The sequence below is a fragment of the Panthera uncia genome, chromosome F2 (genome assembly GCF_023721935.1).
Source record: "Panthera uncia isolate 11264 chromosome F2, Puncia_PCG_1.0, whole genome shotgun sequence".
Lineage (NCBI taxonomy): Eukaryota > Metazoa > Chordata > Mammalia > Carnivora > Felidae > Panthera > Panthera uncia.
In genome coordinates, this window is record NC_064812.1 from 31185354 (window position 1) to 31207790 (window position 22437).

Below are 22437 nucleotides of genomic sequence, written 5' to 3' on the forward strand. Positions count from 1 at the left end.
CCATTTAAAGAATTGGGAGAGTTCATGTAAAAATCCACATTTCCTACTTGTCTTGAAACATTACTTCACCAGTTGCCCATAGGTCTCACCACCCCACATTGTACCCCCAAACCCAACTCACCTCACACATTTGAGTGACCTGTATGACTCTGCAGGCATCTGAGTTTGTAATCTCTACTCCGGACTGTTAGAAGGTCTCTACATGTACCGTGTATCTTCATGCCTCTGTAACTTTGTTCACATTGTTTCTTCAGATCAGAGTACCCTTTCTCCACCTGGTAAGGTTCTCTTTATCTTTGAAAAAAAAACAGATAAAGGATCACCATTTCCGTGAAGTTCTTCCAATAAAAGCAGTCACCCTTTGCTCAATGATCATTCCATTAAGCTTTATTTATATTTCTAATATAACTCTCCCCAAACTTTTAAAACAGTTGTATATATGTGTTCTCCTGGCTAGATTGGGAAACCTGGAAAGTAAGCTCTGTCTTGCTCAGCTTTCTACCCTCACCCACATTGTCTATCATCACGCTTTGCCCATTATATACCTTTCATGAACACTGAGTAAATTCACTTGAAATCAGAAGCTCTTTTTTGTTCTGTGTTGAAGTCTTTTTATTCCTATTTTTGTGAAACTGAATGATTAAAGGACTTAGTAGTTTATGTATAAAGGATCAGTGAAATTATTGTTTCATAAAAGCTTTGAGCAAATGTAGGTTTCTGAAGTCTTGAGTAAAAGTATACAGATGATTATGAGAGTTGGTCCTACCTGACTCCTAAGTGCATAATGCAAAGAAGTATATAAATACAACTCCCCTCCCTCCCTAGGATTGCCCATAAGAATCAAGTAAAAACGAATATAGTTTCAAAACACTTTCACACTTATGACACATTTCTTAGGTGGTAATTACTTCATTAATCACCTCCAAACCTTCACTTACAGTTTCTAATCTCATTTTTTCATAGGAAGCTCACATTGTAAACTGCTTTTTCTACTATATCTTTATCTTTGAGACTCTATCTCCATTTCTTTTGCACTTTCTATTACAATAGAAGAATACTGAACTCCTAAGAATTTAGATCTAGGTTGAGAAAGAAGATAGAACATTTCTTATAAAATGCACACTAGGTAGCATACAGAACTTGCTCTAGGGAAGGAATGCCCAAAATAGACATAAGAAGGAAACAAAAATTTTACACTCTCTTCTGGAGATGTAGGAATGAAGAGCCACAGGCCGCAGTTGCCGAAGTGAGATCTCAGAAAGAATGACCAGATTCTGTTGGGAGCTGCCTCTGTTTTTTGCCAAGACCATCTGCTGACAGCCCCAAGCCCCAGGCAGTGGCCCGCAAAGCCTGTTAATATTGAAACTGCAATAATATTTTATGGTCTCTACTTCGTCTCCTTCTATCAGAATTGAACGTGGAGCAGGTGTGCACAGAGGAGCAGAAAAACTCCCTGGACAGTTGTAAATTAGCCTGATCCTGGGCTAAGCTCATGGGCATCTCTAAAGAACCCCATTTCTTCCCAAGGGAATTCCAAGTGGGGTGAAAGGAATCTAACGGGAACCAAACAGTCTGCAGTGTATCTACATTCCGGGAAAGCATGCCAGAAATTTCAGACTCAGATTTAAATCTTGATTTGTAATAGTCTTCTTTCCTTGTGATCCAATTTCCTCTTAATCAAGAAAGATTTTGTCTCCGTTAACATTATCAGATGCTTTGAACTCTGAGTACACATCTGACAGATTTCTAGGTAGAGTATTAAATCATCTCCCAAATTGTTTTAATCTTAGGAGGTAAATGACCTACATGATGAAAAACTGACATCAACATTTTTTTTAAATAAATTTGTCTCACCATTAGAATTAACTGACTTTCATGCCCTTTTTTATGCTCTTAGGCAGCAATTCTCAATCAATATTGATTAGAGGAAAGGATACAGTTCCGAAGTCTATAGACTATTGTATGAGAAAAAATTCAATTTGTCTTACTTTAAGAAATTATTCAGTGCTGAGTTCTGAGCATTTTATCTGGTTTAGTACACTTCATATCTGGTTCTTTTTCTCTCCAAATGACCTATCTATCTAGTCCTTTTTTAAAAACTGTATTTCAATCTTTGTTCCGAGAATCGAATGCATGGCTTTTTCTACATCAACCTAAAGGAAGGGTATGTTATTAAAAACAAAAGGTCATGCGGGGTTTGCTTCTGATAGCGTTCACTTATTTTGTCTTTAAATGATCTTTTTTGAAACAAAATATTTTTCAACATATTTGAAAAGATTTTTTGTAATAATAATTTCCGAAAGTCAGTGTGTGTGTGTAGGACTTAATTTAAAGCTTAAAAAAAAATTGGACCAAAAATTTGACCATCGTCTTATATATCAATATGACCTGTTTATACAACAATTCAAGCTTGGGACTGGAAAACCCGCCCTTTGTCTCCCCCTTACCTGGGCCTTGGTTTTCTCATCTGGAAAATGAAGGTTGGAGGAGGTGATTATAAGGTCTGTATCAAATAGAGGTGAAGACAAAAGAAAAAGGTAATAGGATCTTTGATAACTAGAGTAAAAAGCACAAGTTTTGAATCAGACAGATCTGGGTTTGAATCGCGGATATTATTAGCTGTAGGAAGTGAGATTTCAATGTACTTCTCTATAAAATGGGACTAATCAAGAGCCCTTTTGAGATTTAAATGAGAACAAGCCTATAATATTCCTAGAACAATTTGTGCACATATTTTACGCTGCTATAAATGGTAGGACCATATTTTAAGGTCAAGAAGAACATAGGGCTGAGCACATGATCAAACCTAGTCATTTCCACTCTTGGCACTTGAGAAGAAAGGGAGTGCGTATCACTGTCCTTTACCAGCAGAGACGTCCGTCTGCCGTGATGAAACTGGAGACGTCAGGGTTTAAAAAAAGCACACCATCGCGGGGAAGGCACCACATCTTGGCAAGAAATATTTCACATAGTTTCCACGGTCACCAAACTCTTCCCACCCCACACCCTGCTTCTATTTAAATCTCAGACACTCCACAGGTGGACAGTCGCTTCAGCCAGTGCCCGGGCTACCGGCAGAGAAGAGAAGGGTGGCATGGCTCTGGGAGAGAAGGGAAGAGAGGAGGGCCCAGCCAAGCGTGCCCTCCGGAAGGTCCGCACAGCCACCCTGGTTATCAACTTGGCCCGAGGCTGGCAGCAGTGGGCAAACGAGAACAGCATCAGGCAGGCCCAAGAGCCCACAGGTTGGCAGCCGGGAGGGACCCAGGACGCACCCCGAGCTCCTAAGCCAGTGATCTACCCCGCCTCCTGCCAGAAAGCTCAGAGCGCCCCGAAGTCTCCCTCCCAAAAGCCAGAGGGAGCCGCTGAAGCCTCTCGTATCAAAAGGAGAGAAGTGACCAAAACAATTGTCAGCAAAGCTTACGAGAGAGGAGGGGATGTCAGCCACCTCAGCCACAGGTACGAGAAGGACGGTGACATGCCTGGAGCCGGGCGGCAAGAGGATGACATTGACAGAATCCTCCAGAGCCATGGCTCCCCGACGCGGAGGAGAAAGTGCGCCAACCTGGTGTCCGAGCTGACCAAAGGCTGGAAAGAGATGGGACGGGATGAGCCCCAGTGGCGGAGTGATAGCATAGACACAGAGGACAGCGGCTACGGAGGGGAGACCGAGGAAAGGCCCGAGCAGGACGGAGAGCAGGTGGTCACCATCAGAATCAAACGCCCCTTGCCTTCCCAGTAAGTGAATGCCCCCTTCAGCTCCTTACTCTGCCTTGGAGCCGTGACCAGCCATGGGAACCGAGAGAGCAGGGAAATGCTACCAAGTTTAGAATGAGAATCTTAAAGACTGGGCGGGCAGTGAGGTCCTGTGGGGACTAAAGGGGGCAGTGCCCAGCTACACATGGGCCTTGGGGTCGAGGGCCTGTACTATTTTGTTTCTGCTTTCTGTTTTGAACTGGCTACTCAAGTCTTAGCCTCAACAAAGATAAAGCCACCAGAGAAGGTTGTCTGCTTTGGGTACATTTTTTAAAATACATTCTATGATGAGTAACAAACTGACTTATTTCTCTGCCGAAACAGTGCTTGTTGGTACAGCGGGCAAACCTTTCCCTGGTCTCAAACCAGTCTGTAGTGTTATCAGCAGACACATCTACCTAGAGAGTGCCTGCCAGGCAGAGGTCTCTGTGACCCAGTAAACAGGTGGGGAGGCTGCTATCTAACTCCAGAGTAGGCTCTGAAGTCAGACAGACCCAAGTTCAAGTTCCAGCTCCGCCCCCACTATAGTTAACAACACTGTTACATGCTTGAAAGTGGCTAAGAGAGTATATCTTAAATGTTCTCAACACATGCACACACACTGTTTATTTTTCTAAACCCATTTCTTTGTAAAATGATAGCAACAGTAACCTTAGGGGATAAAGTCTGTTGTACTGGCAGAAGTAAACAAGATTAAGGCTGCCAGGCCCTTAGCACAGTACCGGCCACATATGTAAAAGCTGTTATTATTCATATAGATTCTATTATTTGGAAATTTTTCAACGTTTCAGAAAAAGTTTGTTCTGTTGGTAAACAAAGACAGACACGCTACTAAAGCCAGGTGATTAAAATACCACAATCCAAAAACATTTAGATCTCAAATATACATACCTACACACTCAGACATACACTCTGAGTCAAACTGATACATTTGTTCAGACAGAAAAAAAAAAAAGACATGCTGTCTTTCAAGACACTCCACCTGCACATAGTAGAAAGTCTGGATATCTCACTCCACAACTGTAGAATATCAAAATATGTGAAAAGTCTCTGATGAATGCTGATCAACGGACTCCCTCTTGGAATATTAGATGTGTGGGTGTGCTTTTTACATTTAATGAAATAAGGTAAAGAACAAACCTGATTACCTGGTTTGACAAAAAACTGTCTTACAGATTGTGACTTGAAAGACATTTTGAAAGAGGACTACAATATCCCATGTTTTCAAGAAAAGTGAAATGGCACATCTAGATAATTGTAACAACCCTCGTGCATTTAATGTGTGCCACGGGTATTTTACATGCTTTGTCCTTTTCTGAGGCAGGTATTATCCCATGTTAGGGATCAGGGCACTAAAGTTCAGAAGGGAAAGTTTACCCAGCAAGTTTGTGACAAAGCTGAGATGTGCCTGTCTCCAAATGCAATGTTTTGAAAGCAGACACGGTGCTCTCAGGCGGGGCCTTGAGGATGTGTGAAGAGATCTGGATCTGTGTTCTACTCATGTTCATACAGAAATTCATTATCAGATATAATTGTTCTACCAGAACATATGGAACCACAGTCTAATTCTGGCCTTGTGGATTTTGGGTGTGGGTGTGTATGTGCTAGAAATGGAATACTAGAACCTAACAGAATCAAGACTGAGGATGACACAATGAAGATCTTCTGTCAGCACGCTTTGGATTGGCCAGAGGTAGGAACGTGACAGCTGGCATCGATCTCCCAGGCATGTATTCTTCTTTGGCACCTGTCAGTGTGTATTCTTATGTTTATTCGTTTCATCCTCATAATATTCTCCTGGGGTAGGTATAATTATCATCCACATCTGATAGATGGGGGCATAAGACAAAGACATAGTAGAAAATTTGTATAAGAGTGTACAGCCCAAGGGATTTGAAGGTAGGCAATCTGGCTTCCAATCCCACCCTCTTCACTAGACTCTAAACTATTTCACCTGGAAGTGAGGACTCACATACATGACCCTTCACAAGTTCCTAAAGTCAGACATGTACACGGACACCTTCTTAGTGTGATGGGAAGGTGCATAAGCTTTGAATAAGAGACAATTAGGTTTGAATCATGGTTACTTTGGCAAATCCTCTCTGTCCTCATCTTAAATAAAAGACATAAGCCATAGAGTTATTTTGATATTAATATGCAGAGCAGTGGACCCAGAGGAACTCGTGAATAAGTTGTATGCATTGTAAGCAGAGAAGAAGGCCCAGCCATGGTAATCCCAATCCTACAGGACACCAGAAGACTGGTCCTCAGGGCTGGGGTGGAAGAGTGGGATTAAATCTCTTCATTCCTTCTTTGGTTCCTTTCTCTCAGTCTTGGAGTACATAGGATACCAGAATGTCTTATGCAGAGACAGCATCTCTTAATGTCAGCAGTAATCCTAGCTGTGCTCAGAAAACTACAGCAGAAGCCTGATGGGACTCTCAAATACTGTTTGAGAAATGAGTGTGGCATTATTGAGTAAGCCTATATGAAGGGGGGGTTTTGTTCACTTAATCCTAAGTGCCATTAATTACCCATTTCCACCAATAGGGAGCAAATTATGTATCATGAGGGATTAAGTAGAAAGAATTTTCTTGGTGGTCAAGATGTTTCATAGATAATAAAAATGAATAAGTCAGATTTGGTAAAAAGTAGAGATATTCTTTACTAACAGAGTTTTGCTAACCTATGAAAATGGTTTCTATTTTATGCCGTATTTTTAAAATACTGAGTGTTTTGATTGTACGGCTACATGACTTGTTTGGTCCAGCTCCTTTAGACAAAAGGAATTGCATCCCTCACCAATACAAAAATGGTGAGATCTCCTGTACAAAAGTGCCAAATATCCACTTATCCTCCCTGCCAAGTTACATTCAGCAAAAATAAAAATTGAGCATCAGAATGCCATTTTATAGATAAGGGAATTGACACACAGAGACATCAAGAAATGTATCCAAATCATAGAGTTGGTAAGTGATGAAGTTGGGAAGGTTGATGACAGAGCTTATGTTCTTAACCACTGATTCTCTGAGAATCTACCAATTCTCTCAGTAGAGAACAGACTCAAGATATAAAATGGAAGGCAAAGTGTCAGCTTAACTAATGGAATCCTAATAACACCCAAAGTGTAAGGTTTGGGTACAACTATATTGAAGGGTTTTATTAGAAACAGAGGCCAAAGTATGGCTTTCTGCTATTGACCCCAATTCTAGAGCGTGGAACCCTTTCTATGGACGCTGAGGACAGTTGCCAATTTGCAAGAAGAATCACAGGCCGGGCTCTCAAATCTGATTGCTGACAGAAAGAGATAAATGTGACCCCGTGAATGCATGCTTCCCTTAATCAAACTGGCTACACTTCCTGTGGAGAGGAGTAAGCGAATCAATTTACAGAGGAGCAAATTCTTGGCAACACTTTCCCGGGAAGTCGGAAAGGAATTATTTGCTTTCCTGACAGAGAAATGTTGCTGTGCTAAGAGGAGAGATGCCCCCTCGGCTGCAGGAGAGTCACACTCTGCAGTGGGGCAATGAGAGCAGATCTCTGCTTTCTTCAGGCAGATCCAAGACTTAGACCAGAAAACTTCACCTCCAAGCCCAACGGCGTTTTGAAGCATCATTTGGTGGTGCAGGTGAAGGCCACCTACCAGAGTGTTTCTAGTGTCAGTGAACTTGGTTAAGTTTGAAATATGCCTTTCAAGACTTTTATTTCCCATGGGGTTTATTCATATTTAATAACTTACCCATATAATTGTTACTCCAAAATGATAAAACCTATGATACAGTTGGTTCCTATATTCTCATTATATTGCTGAATATCCCATTCACAGAAGAAAGGAACCCTCGAACTGATGTCATTTTTAAAGCTGACAGATAAATAAATTTCAGAATTTATTTCAGTGAAAGAATGTACACTTTCCAATGAGAATGCTTAGAATGTCTAGTAGAATTAGTTACTTTTGCACATAATAGGACCAGGGAAATACTTGTTGATTGTAAGAAACTTTGTTTACTAAGAATGAAACTAAGAAGGCAAGTTTAGATTAAATATTACTATCCTAAATATGGGTGTGATGTCAGTCTTTGAATATTGCTTTGCTTTCTATAAATTTATACTAGATTATACTTCTGAAGCTCAATCTAAACTATTATTCTCATTGTTACTTGAAAACAAAAACAGGATAAGCAAGTATATTGTTTCTTATATTCATTGACCAAGAGGATATTCAAGGTATAACATTTTCTAATCCTGATTTAAACATGATACTTTCAGGCTTTTTTAAAATTGGAAATACAATAACAATACAGAACGTTTATAAGATAAAGACAATTAAGGTAAGGTACCTCGTTAAGGTATATTTTCTCTTAGGACTTCATCTTTTATAACCTGCCTATTTTCTAATTCTTCCTTATTGGACCAATTTCTTTGCTTTCCTTCTGTCCGATTATTGGGAATTACAATTTGACAATATAACAAATGGGCATTAAGAATTAGGAGGTGCTTTTTTAGAAGATAAATGCTTCACTTCCTCAGAGATTTATTACCTCACCAACATCAGCCCTATCCCTAAAGACACAGAGTTGAAAATTAGAGGGGAAAAAAACCCACATCAAGGAATCAGAGACTCATATAACACACAGTTTGAACAAGTTAGCTTTGGATGTCAATTTGAGTATTTTCCTTTTTTTCCCTTTCTTTTTTTTTTTTTTTCAACGTTTTTTTATTTTATTTTTGGGACAGAGAGAGACAGAGCATGAACGGGGGAGGGACAGAGAGAGAGGGAGACACAGAATCGGAAACAGGCTCCAGGCTCTGAGCCATCAGCCCAGAGCCTGACGCGGGGCTCGAACTCACGGACCGTGAGATCGTGACCTGGCTGAAGTCGGACGCTTAACCGACTGCGCCACCCAGGCGCCCCATTTTTTTCCCTTTCTTTAAATTACAAAATCAACATGATGCCAACATGAAAGATGATTTCTAAAAAAATGAAAAAAAAACTGGATCTGAATACTAACAGTTATTTTCAATTATGCACATGCTAATGATTTCTTCATCTTGATGTGTACACATTTTATATAGTTAGAATTTTACCATATACTCAAATTTGTATTAGTCTCTTTATTTTCATGAATATCTTTCAGTGATTATTTATTGTCTTTTTTTTCATTATTGAATATCCAGTGAGCACCTAAAACAGTATCTGACACACACCAGGTGTCATAGCTACTTTAATAAAGGATGCCGAAGTGCCCAAAAGCACCTGACAGGGAAGATGTACAGGAGTCCCCTCCTTACGTGTGGGGGATACATTCTAAGACCTCTAGTGGATACTGAAAACTGCAGAAAGTACTTACATATACTATATTTTTTTCCTATACGTACATATCTATGATAAAGCTTAATTTACAAAATTAAGCACAGTAAAGACATTAACCACAATAGAACAATTCTAACCATGTAGTATAATAAAAGTTATATGAATGTGGTCTCTCAAAATATCTTCCTGTTCCGTATTCACTCTTCTGTGACTACGTGAGATGATAAAATGAGGTGAATGATGGCACCGTGATGTAGTGTTAGGCTACTGCTAACCTTCCGATGACTCCTTAGAAGGAAGCTCCTGTGCTCCCAGACTGGGGTTGCTGGCGGGTAACTGAAACCATGAATAAGGGGTGGACTACTGTATTACATTTTCTTATATAGGACAGAAGTACAGTTGATGCTTGAGAAACATTTGTAGGAGTTAACAAATGATGCTACTCTTCACTTTCTTCTGAGACGTTTCAAGTCTCTTCTCTAGCAGGATGACCCAGTCTGAAATCAGGTGTGAGCTTTGGTTATATGTTAGGACGGCTTTGGGCTTGTTATTGAAGACTATGACTGTCATGGATTGCCATGGTTCTGAGGGGAGGTTCTAATGTTTGCTCTCATTTGATAACAAGATCCAGCAGTCCATACTCTGGGAAGTTGAACAGGGATAGTCTATGGAGAGGCAGGTGATGGTGAGGACCAGGGGGCTGAGGGAAATCCATTCCATTTCAGTGTGGTGTAATTCCTAGCACTTTTCCACACATATGTGATTTTTAAAAATTGCAATAATTGTGTATACAGTTTTTGTGTGCTTTTTCCTGATTAACTTTGTTATATACTTTGTGTGTACTGTTTTTATGTGCTTTTGCCAGATTAACTTTGTCATATACTTTTGTCCACACGGCTACAAAGAATAACAGTGTTATACGTATCAGCATATCCCTAGTTTTGGCTCTGTTTTAATAAAGAAACTGAATGCAGCAAACATAGTTTTGAACACACAAAGCATGGGAATTAGTGAAAGTTCGCCATCTAGTGGTTGTTATTCCTCTCTTGAAAACTATGCTGCTAGAAGTAACCTGTGTCTCCCTACCCACATCTGGGAGTTTCCTGCATTGGGATAACCAGATTTCAGGAAGTGAGACTGGACAGTGAGGAATACTCACATCTGACCTGTAGCTGGGTTTTGAAGAGAGAGTTGTGAGAGCTTGGATAGGAGGGGCCACTTAGCTCAGGCCTGCGGTTCACGCCAGCAACTTCAGTGAGGCTCTACAGCACCCATCCCAGTGCTTCCAGACATAAGGGCGCTTGGGGAGTGGAGAGAAGGAAGGGCGGGTCACTCGTGACAATGAGGAATACAAATCTCTGACTTTTAGACAGTCCGAGAGTTTCCTTGTGAAGACAAAGAGACCTAGGAGAAAAGAGTCTAGGAGACTGGAGATACAGAAAAGACAGAGATATCCTTTAAAGATAAACTACCTATTTTAAAATTGGGCCTGCACCTTCACGATACTACTGGTCTACGCTTTCCAATGCTGTTTTTTAATCACAAGAAAATGCATTCCAAATTGCAAGGAGAAGACACACATATCTGAAACATAAATCATCTACTTATTAGACACAGTACCCCCCATGATGAGTACCATCACTGCACGGTGGGAAGGATATTGACTTTAGCCTCAGACAGTTGGTATTTGAATACTGCCTTTGCCACTGGTTTAGGGCAGTGTTTCACAGTAGTGACACACAGACCTGGTTCAAATCCCAGCACTATCACTTAACAGTTTTGTGTCTTTAAGCAAGTTGCTTAACCCCTCTGACCTCAGTTTCCTCACCTGTGGAGAGAGATTAGTAGTACCAATCTCCTAGAATGATCATAGGAATGTTAATAAAAAGTGTTTGGAAGAATGCCAGCACCAAGTATTCGATAAATGTTACAATTGCTACCTATTGTCTTCTACCTATACAACTTGATATTCCAAAATTCGTGGCACATCATTGATACTAGTATAAATACACTCTCCTAAAAATCCATATATGAACATATATACATAAGTAAGTAGTACAATATACGTGTGCTATATGTATAATAAGCCTTGTTTTGGGAAAATAACTGGTTCCTGAATTCCTATACAAAGTGGTTTCTCTTAATATATTCATATGATTCCAGTTCTAAAATGTTACTAACATACAACGTTAAGACACACATATTTACATTATATTTGTGTAAGGAAGCTTTTTCCCTGAAATAGAGTTTAATACTTTTTATGGTATACCAAAATAAGAACAATGGTGGTTGTCAACTATCCTTGAAAAAAAATAATAATAAAGAACAAAGGTGTGACCGTTCTAATTTTTCTTCTTTCATTTCTAATTTTTTGTATTGTGATTATATTTTGTTTATAGTGAAAAAATTAGACTTACGTTAAGATGCGTATGGGTAGGAAGTGCAAAGAGAAAACAACACTTGGATGTTAAATATCAGTGTCTTGATCCTTCACCCTCTCTACCTTTTAGGGCAAATAGATTTACAGAGAAACTCAGCTGCAAGGCCCAGCGGAAATACAGCCAAGTGGACAACCTGAAAGGGAGATGGCAACAATGGGCTGACGAACACATACAGACACAGAAGCTCAATCCTTTCAGTGAGGAATTTGATTACGAGCTGGCCATGTCCACCCGCCTGCACAAGGGAGATGAAGGCTATGGCCGTCCCAAGGAGGGAACCAAAACTGCAGAAAGGGCCAAGCGAGCTGAGGAGCACATCTACCGAGAGATCATGGACATGTGCTTCATCATCCGCACGATGGCCCACCACAGACGAGATGGCAAGATTCAGGTTACTTTTGGAGACCTCTTTGACAGATACGTTCGTATTTCAGATAAAGTAGTGGGCATTCTTATGCGTGCCAGGAAGCATGGACTGGTTGACTTCGAAGGAGAGATGTTATGGCAAGGCCGAGATGACCATGTTGTGATTACTCTACTCCAGTGAACCTTCAACAACAAAAGCCAGACTTGACCCACTGTTGTCTTAATGCTAAATGTAATGTAATAAGAATTAAAATGCAAACTGCTCTGTAATGACCTAGTAAATATTAAACAATTTTTACATAAATGACTATCTGGCACTCTATTTCTGAGGTAGTTTGAAGATCTTGAGGAAGCATACACAAAGCATTTCAGAAAGCACATAGTGTTATTAGTATACAATAATAGCATAAGCATTTGAAATTCTACTTACCCTTTAGGCAAAAATATTTGGCTATTAATTGCAGAAATTATTATAGATCTTTAAATAATTACTATGTCTAAGAAAAACTCTAACTTTAGGTAAATATTAGAACATACTAAGATGTATCTTTTTGGGGGGAAAGAATTACATTAAGTTTAGCCAAACTAAAATTTTTCTAAGAAGCTTGATTTTGTACTACTACTTCTATCAAAGCATCACTTATAAAATAAACACGTAGGTAAAAAGTATCCAAACAAGATGCTGAAATTGCTGAAATTTCTCTGTGATCTTGGAATTTTAAAGATTGCCAATAGGAATTAATCATCCTTCTGTACCAATTGCACAAACCACATAAAAACAAACATGACTGGTGGTTTTAGAGCTAAAGGAGAAGCTGGTATGTTCACCTTCACTGGGAAAGTATAGTGCAAGTGAGAGATTCAGAATTGCCTGTCTCTGTAGGACTTCTTGGAGAGGTTTTTTCTCAAAACCTTGACGAGTCACGCTTCTTACATGTATGTCAATATACAACGAAGTAGGCATACAGAAAATTCTACAATGGAGTGGAATGTTCAGTGTAGGAGAATCTGATAGAATCATTGCTTGGTAAATTAGAAACAGATCTGAGCCATTTTCATTTTCTTTATGCTCTACAAACTTTATGAAATATCTAAAAGTCGTAAAATGGCAATATTAGTTTTGCCAAAGTTTAGTTTGGCAATATTAGTTTGCCAATGAAAAAAATCTGTTTGATATGACAGAGAAATTTAGTGGGCATTAATCTGCTATTTATTTATTTTTCTCAGATTTAATGTGTCTTAGAAAATTCTAAAAACAATAAAATGTGAGGTTATAATTCTTACCAAATACAATGAAAGTTAGTAAATATTACGGTACTTTCGTGCTAAATACAGAATTTAACGTCAAATTATGATACCTCAAAATAGTAGACACTTGAATTGCTAGATAATAGGTTTAATATAAAGTATGGATTAAACTACTATAGGATTATCTTTGTTTTCTTGTGTGATTCTCTTTCAAACTGAAAGTTGCAATATCTTCTTAAAGAAGGATGTACATTTTTGTTTCCATAATAGATTCTGTTAAATTAAAAACTAATGACCAAAATTTCCAAGTAGAATCTCATATAAGATGTACACTTCTATCATGGTGAAACCTACGTCAACGTTTGAAGTCATGCACAAGAATAAAATATATTTTCTGTATTTTCTGATATTTATATATTACTATTTTAATATATGTTATAATGTTACATTCCACAATACCACTTTCTTGTGTTTGAAATACAACCAAATTGTAGAGTACAATTGGTTACTTCTAGCATCAGTAGAATTTTTCGACCAAGGCTTCAAAAGAATTTCCTCATATTCAACTCTGGACAGTAACAGTTTATGCAGGCACTGATACAGATTATTCAAACTTCAGTATATTTGAATTTGAAGATGGAGTTAGAAAGTCTTCTCAGTGAGCCTATGTGAACACTCCGCTGAATAAGGTGTGGCTGTGAAATGAGAAAGCTAGTTTCCTTAAAAGGAAAAATGCCTGCTATGCAACAGGTTTTCATCCTAAAACTCCATGATAAGAAAATCTATAGTTGGAAAACTTAGAGCTGTTAGACAAAAAAAAGACAAGAACCCCGATGGCAAAAGTCCTCATAGATATTTTTCATAGCCACCAAAATAATGTATGAAATAATTACACATGAAATACACACCATCAATAGCATTGTACCAATGGTAATTAAAAAAAAAAATTTTTTTTAACGTTTATTTGAGAGACAGAGACAGAGCACAAGCAGGGGAGGGGCAAAGAGAGAGGGAGACACAGAATCTGAAGCAGGCTCCAGGCTCTGAGCTGTCAGAACAGAGCCCAATGCGGGGTTTGAACCCACAAACTGTGAGATCATGACCTGAGCCGAAGTCAGATACTTAACTGACCGAGCCACCCAGGCGCCCCTACCAATGGTAATTTTAAATCCTCAATAATAAGCAATATTCAATTGGTTTTCAAAACCAAATGTTTAATGCCTTTCAACTTTTAGAACTTGGATGTTTTATGATTTGCTGATTCCCAAGTTCACCTTCTTACCATTATGCCTACTTAACCGGAACAGGAGGGAAATTCTGCATTCAGGTTTTCTCTTCCCCACACTTTGTTGGAGGTGGGGCCGCACCTATATTCTTCGTTTGCTTTTTCTGCTTCGAACTTCCCAAACTCGTTTTTTTTTTTATTAAAACAAATTTTTTAATGTCTTATTGTTTTTGAGAGACAGAGAGAGCAGAGTGCAAGTGGAGGAGGGGCAGAGAGAGAGGGAGACACAGAATCCAAAGCAGGCTCCAGGCTGTGAGCTCTCAGCACAACCCCCCCAGGGGCCCCTTCTTTTTTTAAATACTACCAACCGGTATATCAGGTGCTGATTCTCATATCATGTGGGAAGAATTCTGTGTAAACCACATTTTTGTGTCAATGGGAACTCATGCTCAGGGAAGTATTACTGTACTTTATTACGTCATTCTGTTCAGGGACAAGAGGAACAGATCATCTGGCCCCCGCTAAAGTGGCCTCTCAGGGTAGATGCCCCCTTGATTCCTAGAATGTTTTTTCAGTACTTTCAATTAATTTCAATAAATTTCAGTTCCAATTTAAAAAATATGCATGCATGCATACATATATATACACACTAGATTATGTGTGTATGTGTGTGGAGAGACAGAGACAGGAAGAGAAGGAGAGAGGGAGAGAGGGAGAAAGAGATGGAGAGAGGGGGAGAGGAAGAGGGAGGGAGGGAGAGAGAGAATAATCAGAAATAATGAAACTGACTTCCTATAGGGATGGGTGGAAATGAGTTGAAAGAGAATTCTGTAGAGTTTTGACTTTGGAACCCTTTAAATCCTAACATATACAAAAAGTAAAATTAAATAAATGACAGATAAAACCCTAAAATTGAATATAAGTAACAACCCAAATTCTATTTCAAATGATTAATCACACAGAATGAAAAGAGGGATGTACATAACTCTTGAATACAATACTTTGATTAAATACTTCAGTCTAGGGGCACCTGGGTGGCTCAGTCGGTTGAGCATCTGACTTCGGCTCAGGTCATGATCTCACAGCTCGTGGGTTCAAGCCCCGTGTCGGGCTCTGTGCTGACAGCTCGGAGCCTGAAGCCTGCTTTGGATTCTGTGTCTCCCTCTCTCTGCCCCTCCCCCGCTCATGCGCTGTCTCTCTCTCTGTCAAAAATAAACATTAAAAAAAAAATACTTCAGTAAAGATAAAAGGCTGCAAAAGAATATTCTACTTTTGTTGTGAGGGTATGGGTGTAGCAATTCTGAAAATATAATGTGTATACTGTCAGATTAAGCAAATGAGTAATATACTGATATCCTCACTGTGGGAGAAGAGAGATATAAAAAGATTTTTTAATGTGTGAGCTTGATGAGGGGCCCAAACTCACAAACCGTGAGATCATGACCTGAGCTGAAGTCGGACGCTTAACAGACTAAGCCACCCAGGTGCCCCAAGGAGAAGAGATATAAACATGAAGTGAGGAAGACAAGGAAAAATTCTGTAATGTTAGATTGCAATTGGAGGTGTTAGTGTGCATTCATGATGTGTGAATTTACTTCCTATCTTTGTCTCCTAAAAGGCCCTAGAAGCAATGCCACCCCAGTAACAATAAGCACATCTAACGTTATTTCCAAATATCATTCTCCTTGAAAAGAAACATGTCTACTTGGAGAAATGGCTGATTCTAAGATTGGGTTACAAAACATAAAATCTGGAACATCGTACTGTACCAGAAGCAAGCACTCAAGAAAAGAAATGTACAGAAGTCAGTTTGACAGGGTACTTATTGGTTAAATAGAGCACAGAAATGGATTGTAATACTTTCAATTAAAAAAAAATTAATTCATACCAATAATACATGTTCTTAAATGATAAAAGAAAGCTCTTACAGCAAATGCCAACTAACAAATGTGCTGGGAATGAAAGAAAAATCATTTTACAATCATTTCTGTAATTCAGGCAAGAATCTTCAATGGATACCAAAAACATTTTGTAAATTTGGAGAATAGATTATGGTATTAGAGTATTTCCCCACACGTTCCTTATTAATTACAAAAGGAAAATGGTAGTAGTGGAGAAACATAGTGGACACTATCTTAACTACTCAAAGCTATTATTATTCACCATTAAGGGGATAAACATACATATGTAGATTCTAATATGATGCAGAAGACATGACATCACTTCTGGGGTTTTCTTGCCAAAGATGCATAACCACAATATGGTTAAAATTTATACAAATCCATATTGATGGGCATTCTATACTCCTGAGTTCTTCAAATATACCCACTGTCATAAAACACAAAGAATGAACTCTTCCAGGTTAAAGGAGATGAAAAGAACAACTAAGTGCAGGATCCTGGATTGGACTACCTATCAGGAAAAATAATGCTTTAAAGGACATTACGACCACTTGGTGAGATTAAAAAATGTTTTGCATATTAAATCAAAATATTCTATTATGTCAAATTTCCTGAATTCAGTCACTGGACTGTGGTTACATAAAAGGACGTCCTTGTTCTTAGGAAATGCATGCAAACACATATGTGAAGTATAATAGAATTAGATTCAGCATAAATAGGTGAGTGGGTGGGTATGTGGAAGGATGGGGAGGTGGTGGGAAGAGAAAACAAAGGGTTTTGTAAACATTCTAACACCTACTCTTGGTAAACAGATACATTACTGGTGCGTATATATCAAGGAATTAAATTCCTGGTCAAAGGCTCAGCTTTACTAGATACCAACAAGAAAATTTTCCAAGGTTGTTCCACTTCACATTCCTTTTAAAATAGCTTTTATTGGCCATTTTAATGCTCGTAGGAATTGCCAAAGTCTTCTGCCTTTTTTGTTGAACTTTTTTGATTAGTAGTCAATTATACATTGTGCACTTAAGACCATCAGATCTGTGTATTATACAAATATTCTGCTCTCTGTTGGTTGCCTTTTCACTTTTAATGATGTCTTTTGATGAAGAAAATATCTTCAAATTTTAATGTAGTAGAATTCATCATTCATTTCCTTCATGGTGAGTGCTTGTGTGTCCGACCATTTAACAAATGTATGCATATTTTAAGGTCATGAAGATATTCTCCTGTGTTTTTAAAACTAATAGCTCTACTATTTACCTTTCCCATTTAGATTTACAATCTGTAAGTAACTTTTGCATGTGGTGTGAGATGGGTCAAGATTGCTTGTTCCATACAGATATCCAATTAACTGAGCACCATTTATTGAAAAGACTGTCCTCTCCAGCAAGCAACAGTGTCTTTTCAAAAAAAATCAGTTCGTTTCTGGACTCTTGATTTTGATTCTTTTCTCTAAATCCTTTTACTAATACCACATTGTCTTATCCAGCTTTTTAACAGATCTGATATTCAAGATCACAGCCTCATTCTTCAATGCTGCCTTATTCTGTCTCTAAATTTCCATATAAATTATAGAAATCAGCTTAATTTCCAAAAATAAACCTGGCTGAGAATTTCATTGCCAACATAGATTGATTTTGTAGAACTGACATCTTTCAATATTGTCTTCCTATCATGAATATGGCATAGCCTTCCAACTTATCTTCTGTTGTTATATATCCAATATTTTCAATGGTATTACAAATGGTAATATTTTAAGTTTCATTTTCTAATTGTTGGTTGTATATGAAAAATGGAAGGTTTTCATATTGAACTTAGTAACCTTGCTTAAATCAACTAATGAATTCAAATGGTTTGATCTTTTTGGAATTTTCCATGCCCACAATGACGTCATACACAAATGACATTTAAAGTTCTTCCTTCCCAATCCTCATGCCTCTTCTCTTTGTTGCTTTTTCACTGGCTGAAACTTCCAGAACAATGTTGAATAGAAGCGATGATAGCAGTTATCATTGTCAGGTTTCCTATCTCTGGGAGGAAACTTTTAAAAAATCACCATTACAGATCATGCTTCCTGTACATTTTCCAAAAATAATCTTATCAGATTAAGGAAGAGCCCCTCTTTCCTAGTTCACCAAGTTTTAATCATAGACTGGCACTGAAATTAATCAAAAGCTTCGTTTCTATGGAGATGGTCATGAGACTTTTTTTTCTATAAATGTGGTAAATTGGTGTTTTAAAATGTTAACTGCTCTTGCTTTCCTGGAATAAACTTGATTTGGTTATATTATTCTTTTATATATGGCTGATTTTGATCTGTGGTTATTTTATGTAGGATTTTATATGTGTTCAAATGAGACTGTTTTATAACTATTTTCTTGTAAGGATTGTAAAGTTTTGGTATCAAGGTCACACTGGTCTCAAAAGGCAGTATCAGAAAGTCTCTCTTTTCTCAATACCTTGGGAAGAGTTCATCTAATACGGACACTTTTTTTTCCCTTTAAATACTTAACAAGAATTACCCAGTGGAACCATATGGGCATAGGGCATGGTTTTTCTTTTGTGGATTTTTTTTTTTTTTTTTTTTTTAATTAACAGATTCAATTTCTACAATACAAAACCTGTGTTTCTTCTTGGGTCAGGTTTAGCAAACTGTTTCCCAAAATGTTTTTAATCTACACTGTCAAGTTTACTGATACAAAGTTGTCCACAGTATGCTCTCTCTTTGAAGTCTAGAGGCTTTAAATTCTTAACAATGGTAATTTTTTCTCATCTTGCTAGAGGTTTATTAGTCTTAGTCTCAGATTTTGTCTTATATACTTGTTTAAATTTTACTGAGTTCTGCTATCTTTAGTTTGTCCTCCCTTCTATTTTCATTAGGTTTAATTTCTTGTTCTTCTAGCTTCTAGAGATGGAAGGAAACTTCGAGTCTTGTCTTCTGCCTATCCCTTAATATTACTATAGCCCCAAGAATTTATCTCAAGAATTCTCTCCAGTCAGTCTATAATCTCCAAGGGTGTTTTATTCATACATTATGGCTTCAACATACCTGTAAGTCGTTGATTTTAAAATCTTTTTATGAGAACCAAATATTAACACTCCCCATCAGCTCTCTGATTTCTCATAACCAATCTAAGTTCCCTGTCTGCTGCTTCTTTCTCTTCTTTGTACATCACTCCTATCAATGGATGATATGCCCAGTTGCTGTAAGTAAAATACCTGAGAGCTAGCCTTACCTCTTTCTGACATACAATGACAAAATCATATTAAACTAATTCCTAGATCCACGCCTTTTTTTTTTTTTTTTTTTCCATGCATCCTTCTTGATTGCCATTGCTATAATTCTTATTCAGGCCTCATCATTTTTTCTCTGGACTTCGTAACAGGCTTATTGGTCTCCTTGTCTCTAGTTTTTCTCTCTACAAATCTAATTTTCAGAGACCTTTCTAAAGTGTAAACTTGATTGTGTCATTCCTCCACTCATATTTTCTTAGTTGCTCCTATGAGATAAAAAAACAAAATCTAAATTCTTGGAGTTGCACACAACAGAACTCTTTATGGCATTAGTCTTACCTTGCTATGCACTCCCCACTAAAAGAGAAAACATAATTTAAAAATATCAAATGACTTACACTTCTTCACATGTCAAGTGCCCTCTCACTTCTTCATTTTTTAAACTATGCTGTTCTCTCTACTAAATGCATCCTTCTATCACTATTACCATTACCACTGTCACTACCACCACCCCAAGCTGCTAGAAGCAGGTTTTACACATGAACCACAGCAGTATGTTTAATCAAAGATTCCTTAGATATGAAAGCAACTTGATTATTCAATAAATCCAAACTCGAATTTGTATTTATGTATTTAATTTTATTTGGTATACACCACTATGACCTTATTATAATTGAAATCCAATACAGGATTTTCTTTTTTTAAATGATTAGTCAACTCCACAAAGACAATAATACTGCTGTGGAAGACCAAGGGAGAAAACGATATATTTATTTACAATTCTCTATACTGTAAACATTTAATCTATATACTGTTACTAACTTATGAGAGAGCTTTACATACACAAGGAAATGATGCCCACATTTCTATTCATATTCAGCGATAGCATATTAAATAGATCAGATTTTCTTTCCCATTAGTATTATGCTTTCTTTAGATAATTATCTAAACTTTCAAAAGATCTAAATATATTCAAGTCCTATACAACTAAAACTACTAAAGCCAACATATTTGGCTTATAATTTCCTTTTTAGAATAATTTAAAGTGCTATAAGCAACCTGGCAATCGACACTTTCTATAAGAACAAAACTACCTTTAAACATTAATTTACAAGATAATATACAAGGTTTATCTGGAATAGCTGAAATTTCAGCACAAGGTCACTGTCACATGTATAACAGCAGGATTTTTTTTTTTTTTGCATAACATGAAGCTTTGAAATTAACTGATGAATGACCGCCACAATGGCATATTATTGGTTTCCTACAAAAGAGGATAAGAACTACTAGTATATTCTATCTTTTTTTTTTTTTTTGAGGTCACTTGACAGTAAATTTGCATATTCAACAAGTCTACTGAGTTACAATATTGTCTACTATAATCATTGCCCTTTTATAACAGCAAATGCTAATGGTAGTTAATAACATATACCACTCAGAAAAACACACTTTTTTTTCCATTTGAACAAGAACCTATATTTTGGGAGGTGGTGTGCAACAAGGCTAAAACAATGGAACTATAAAACAGTATATCTAACACAATATGTTGAAGGAATATGCATCTGTTTCATAGTTTTTGTACTTATAATGCCCTGCTAAGCTACAAATATGCAAATAGTATATTTTCTTGCTTGATATATTAAATCCAGTAGAATCATCAAGTTCTCATTCTCCTTTGTATTTTATAACTTTTCATCAGATAATTCAATCATGAAAGCATATGCCCAAACCTGCAGATCATGTGCATTGTGGTCTATCACAATCAGAATTCTCCTCAAATTTCATTTTTATTAAAATGAAATTGAGAATACCTGCAAAATTAATAAAGAGAATGCTGTAGTAGTGTGAATTAAAATTAGAACTCAGTGGTTTATGGAATATGCATAATTTTGGCATGTGTTCTTTTTTCCTTCATAAGGATGACTAAGTTGAGCATGTCCAAAAGTCACCTGTGCCAATGTCACAGATATATCTCACAGCATTATCTAATCTTCATTCTCTCAATGCTCCAATTAGACTCCTCTAGTAAAACAATCAACATAGTTTTAAAAACAATAAACCAAAATAGGTCCAAAAAAAGCACCATCCTATTAGGAGACTGAGATAACACGGATGGTAGATGAGGTGGTCACTATGATCAAAATGCTGCCAAAATTCTGACAAAACCCAAGCTGTTATACTGTGTGGACCCACATCATGGTCTAAACCTGAAAAACCCTGGGACAGAAACATGATTTTAAAAATAAATTCCAAAATTAGAGCTGTAATAAATGGTGATACAATTAATTTTAAAGCACGAGTGACATGTTACGTTGTATTGCTTCTTGAACTTTCCAAACAATGCTTGTCCATGTCAGGTTTGGGCCAATATCCTGCTAAGACAGCATTACATTTATTCAAAAGCCCAGATTTCAATGTCTTGGATAAAGAAATCTTCCTTCTTAGAAAGTGTATGATTCCCAAATGTTTTACAAGAATGGCTTCTTCCATGGTAGAGATCTCCATCAAGCCAAAGGGCAAATTCTCCCCTGCAATATATAAAAGAAAATAGTTTTAACAATAATCTCTTAATACTTATGCCCTAAGTTATACAATAATTACCGCAGAGGTTGTAAAATAATAATTTAAATGAGACGTTTCAATATTCAACAACTCTAAGACCATCAATTTCTTAAAACACTTTCATACTCCTTTCCACACTGGTACAAGGCAATTTTGTTTTGTTCACATCCTATTATAAAATCACTTACTATACAGATCAAGTAATAAAATGAATCCTCTAAAATTAACTTCACATAGAATCAGCTTTTTAAGACACGTGCCTCTCTTTCTTTGCCTGGTACTATGCGTTTCTCTTTGCTATATAGTTTTAATGTATTTGACGTAAGTTAAATATTTAACATGAATACTCCCTATCATCTAACATAAAATGTGTGGTTAATGTTGAGAGTT

General features: G+C 37.4%; 2 protein-coding genes across 11 annotated transcripts in view; one reads left to right on the forward strand and one right to left on the reverse strand.

Moving 5' to 3' along the window:
* The window catches only part of ABRA (actin binding Rho activating protein), a 38655-nt gene extending 26477 nt beyond the window's left edge, over positions 1-12178 (forward strand). The window contains exons 1-2 of one of the 2 annotated variants that reach the window (XM_049633522.1): positions 3068-3735; positions 11578-12178. In XM_049633522.1, the coding sequence (XP_049489479.1) occupies positions 3095-3735; positions 11578-12055 (1119 nt within the window). In that variant the 5' untranslated portion in view covers positions 3068-3094 and the 3' untranslated portion in view covers positions 12056-12178. Of the gene's footprint in view, positions 1-3067; positions 3736-11577 lie in introns of those variants that run through there. The other variant, XR_007458547.1, reaches the window with a different exon arrangement.
* An 8049-nt stretch (positions 12179-20227) lies between these two features.
* Positions 20228-22437, reverse strand: part of OXR1 (oxidation resistance 1) — a 225880-nt gene continuing 223670 nt past the window's right edge. For all 9 annotated transcript variants that reach the window (XM_049633515.1, XM_049633509.1, XM_049633512.1 and 6 more), the window contains one exon: positions 20228-22013. In XM_049633515.1, coding sequence (XP_049489472.1) covers positions 21878-22013 — 136 coding nt within the window. In that variant the 3' untranslated portion in view covers positions 20228-21877. The remainder of the gene's footprint in view (positions 22014-22437) is intronic.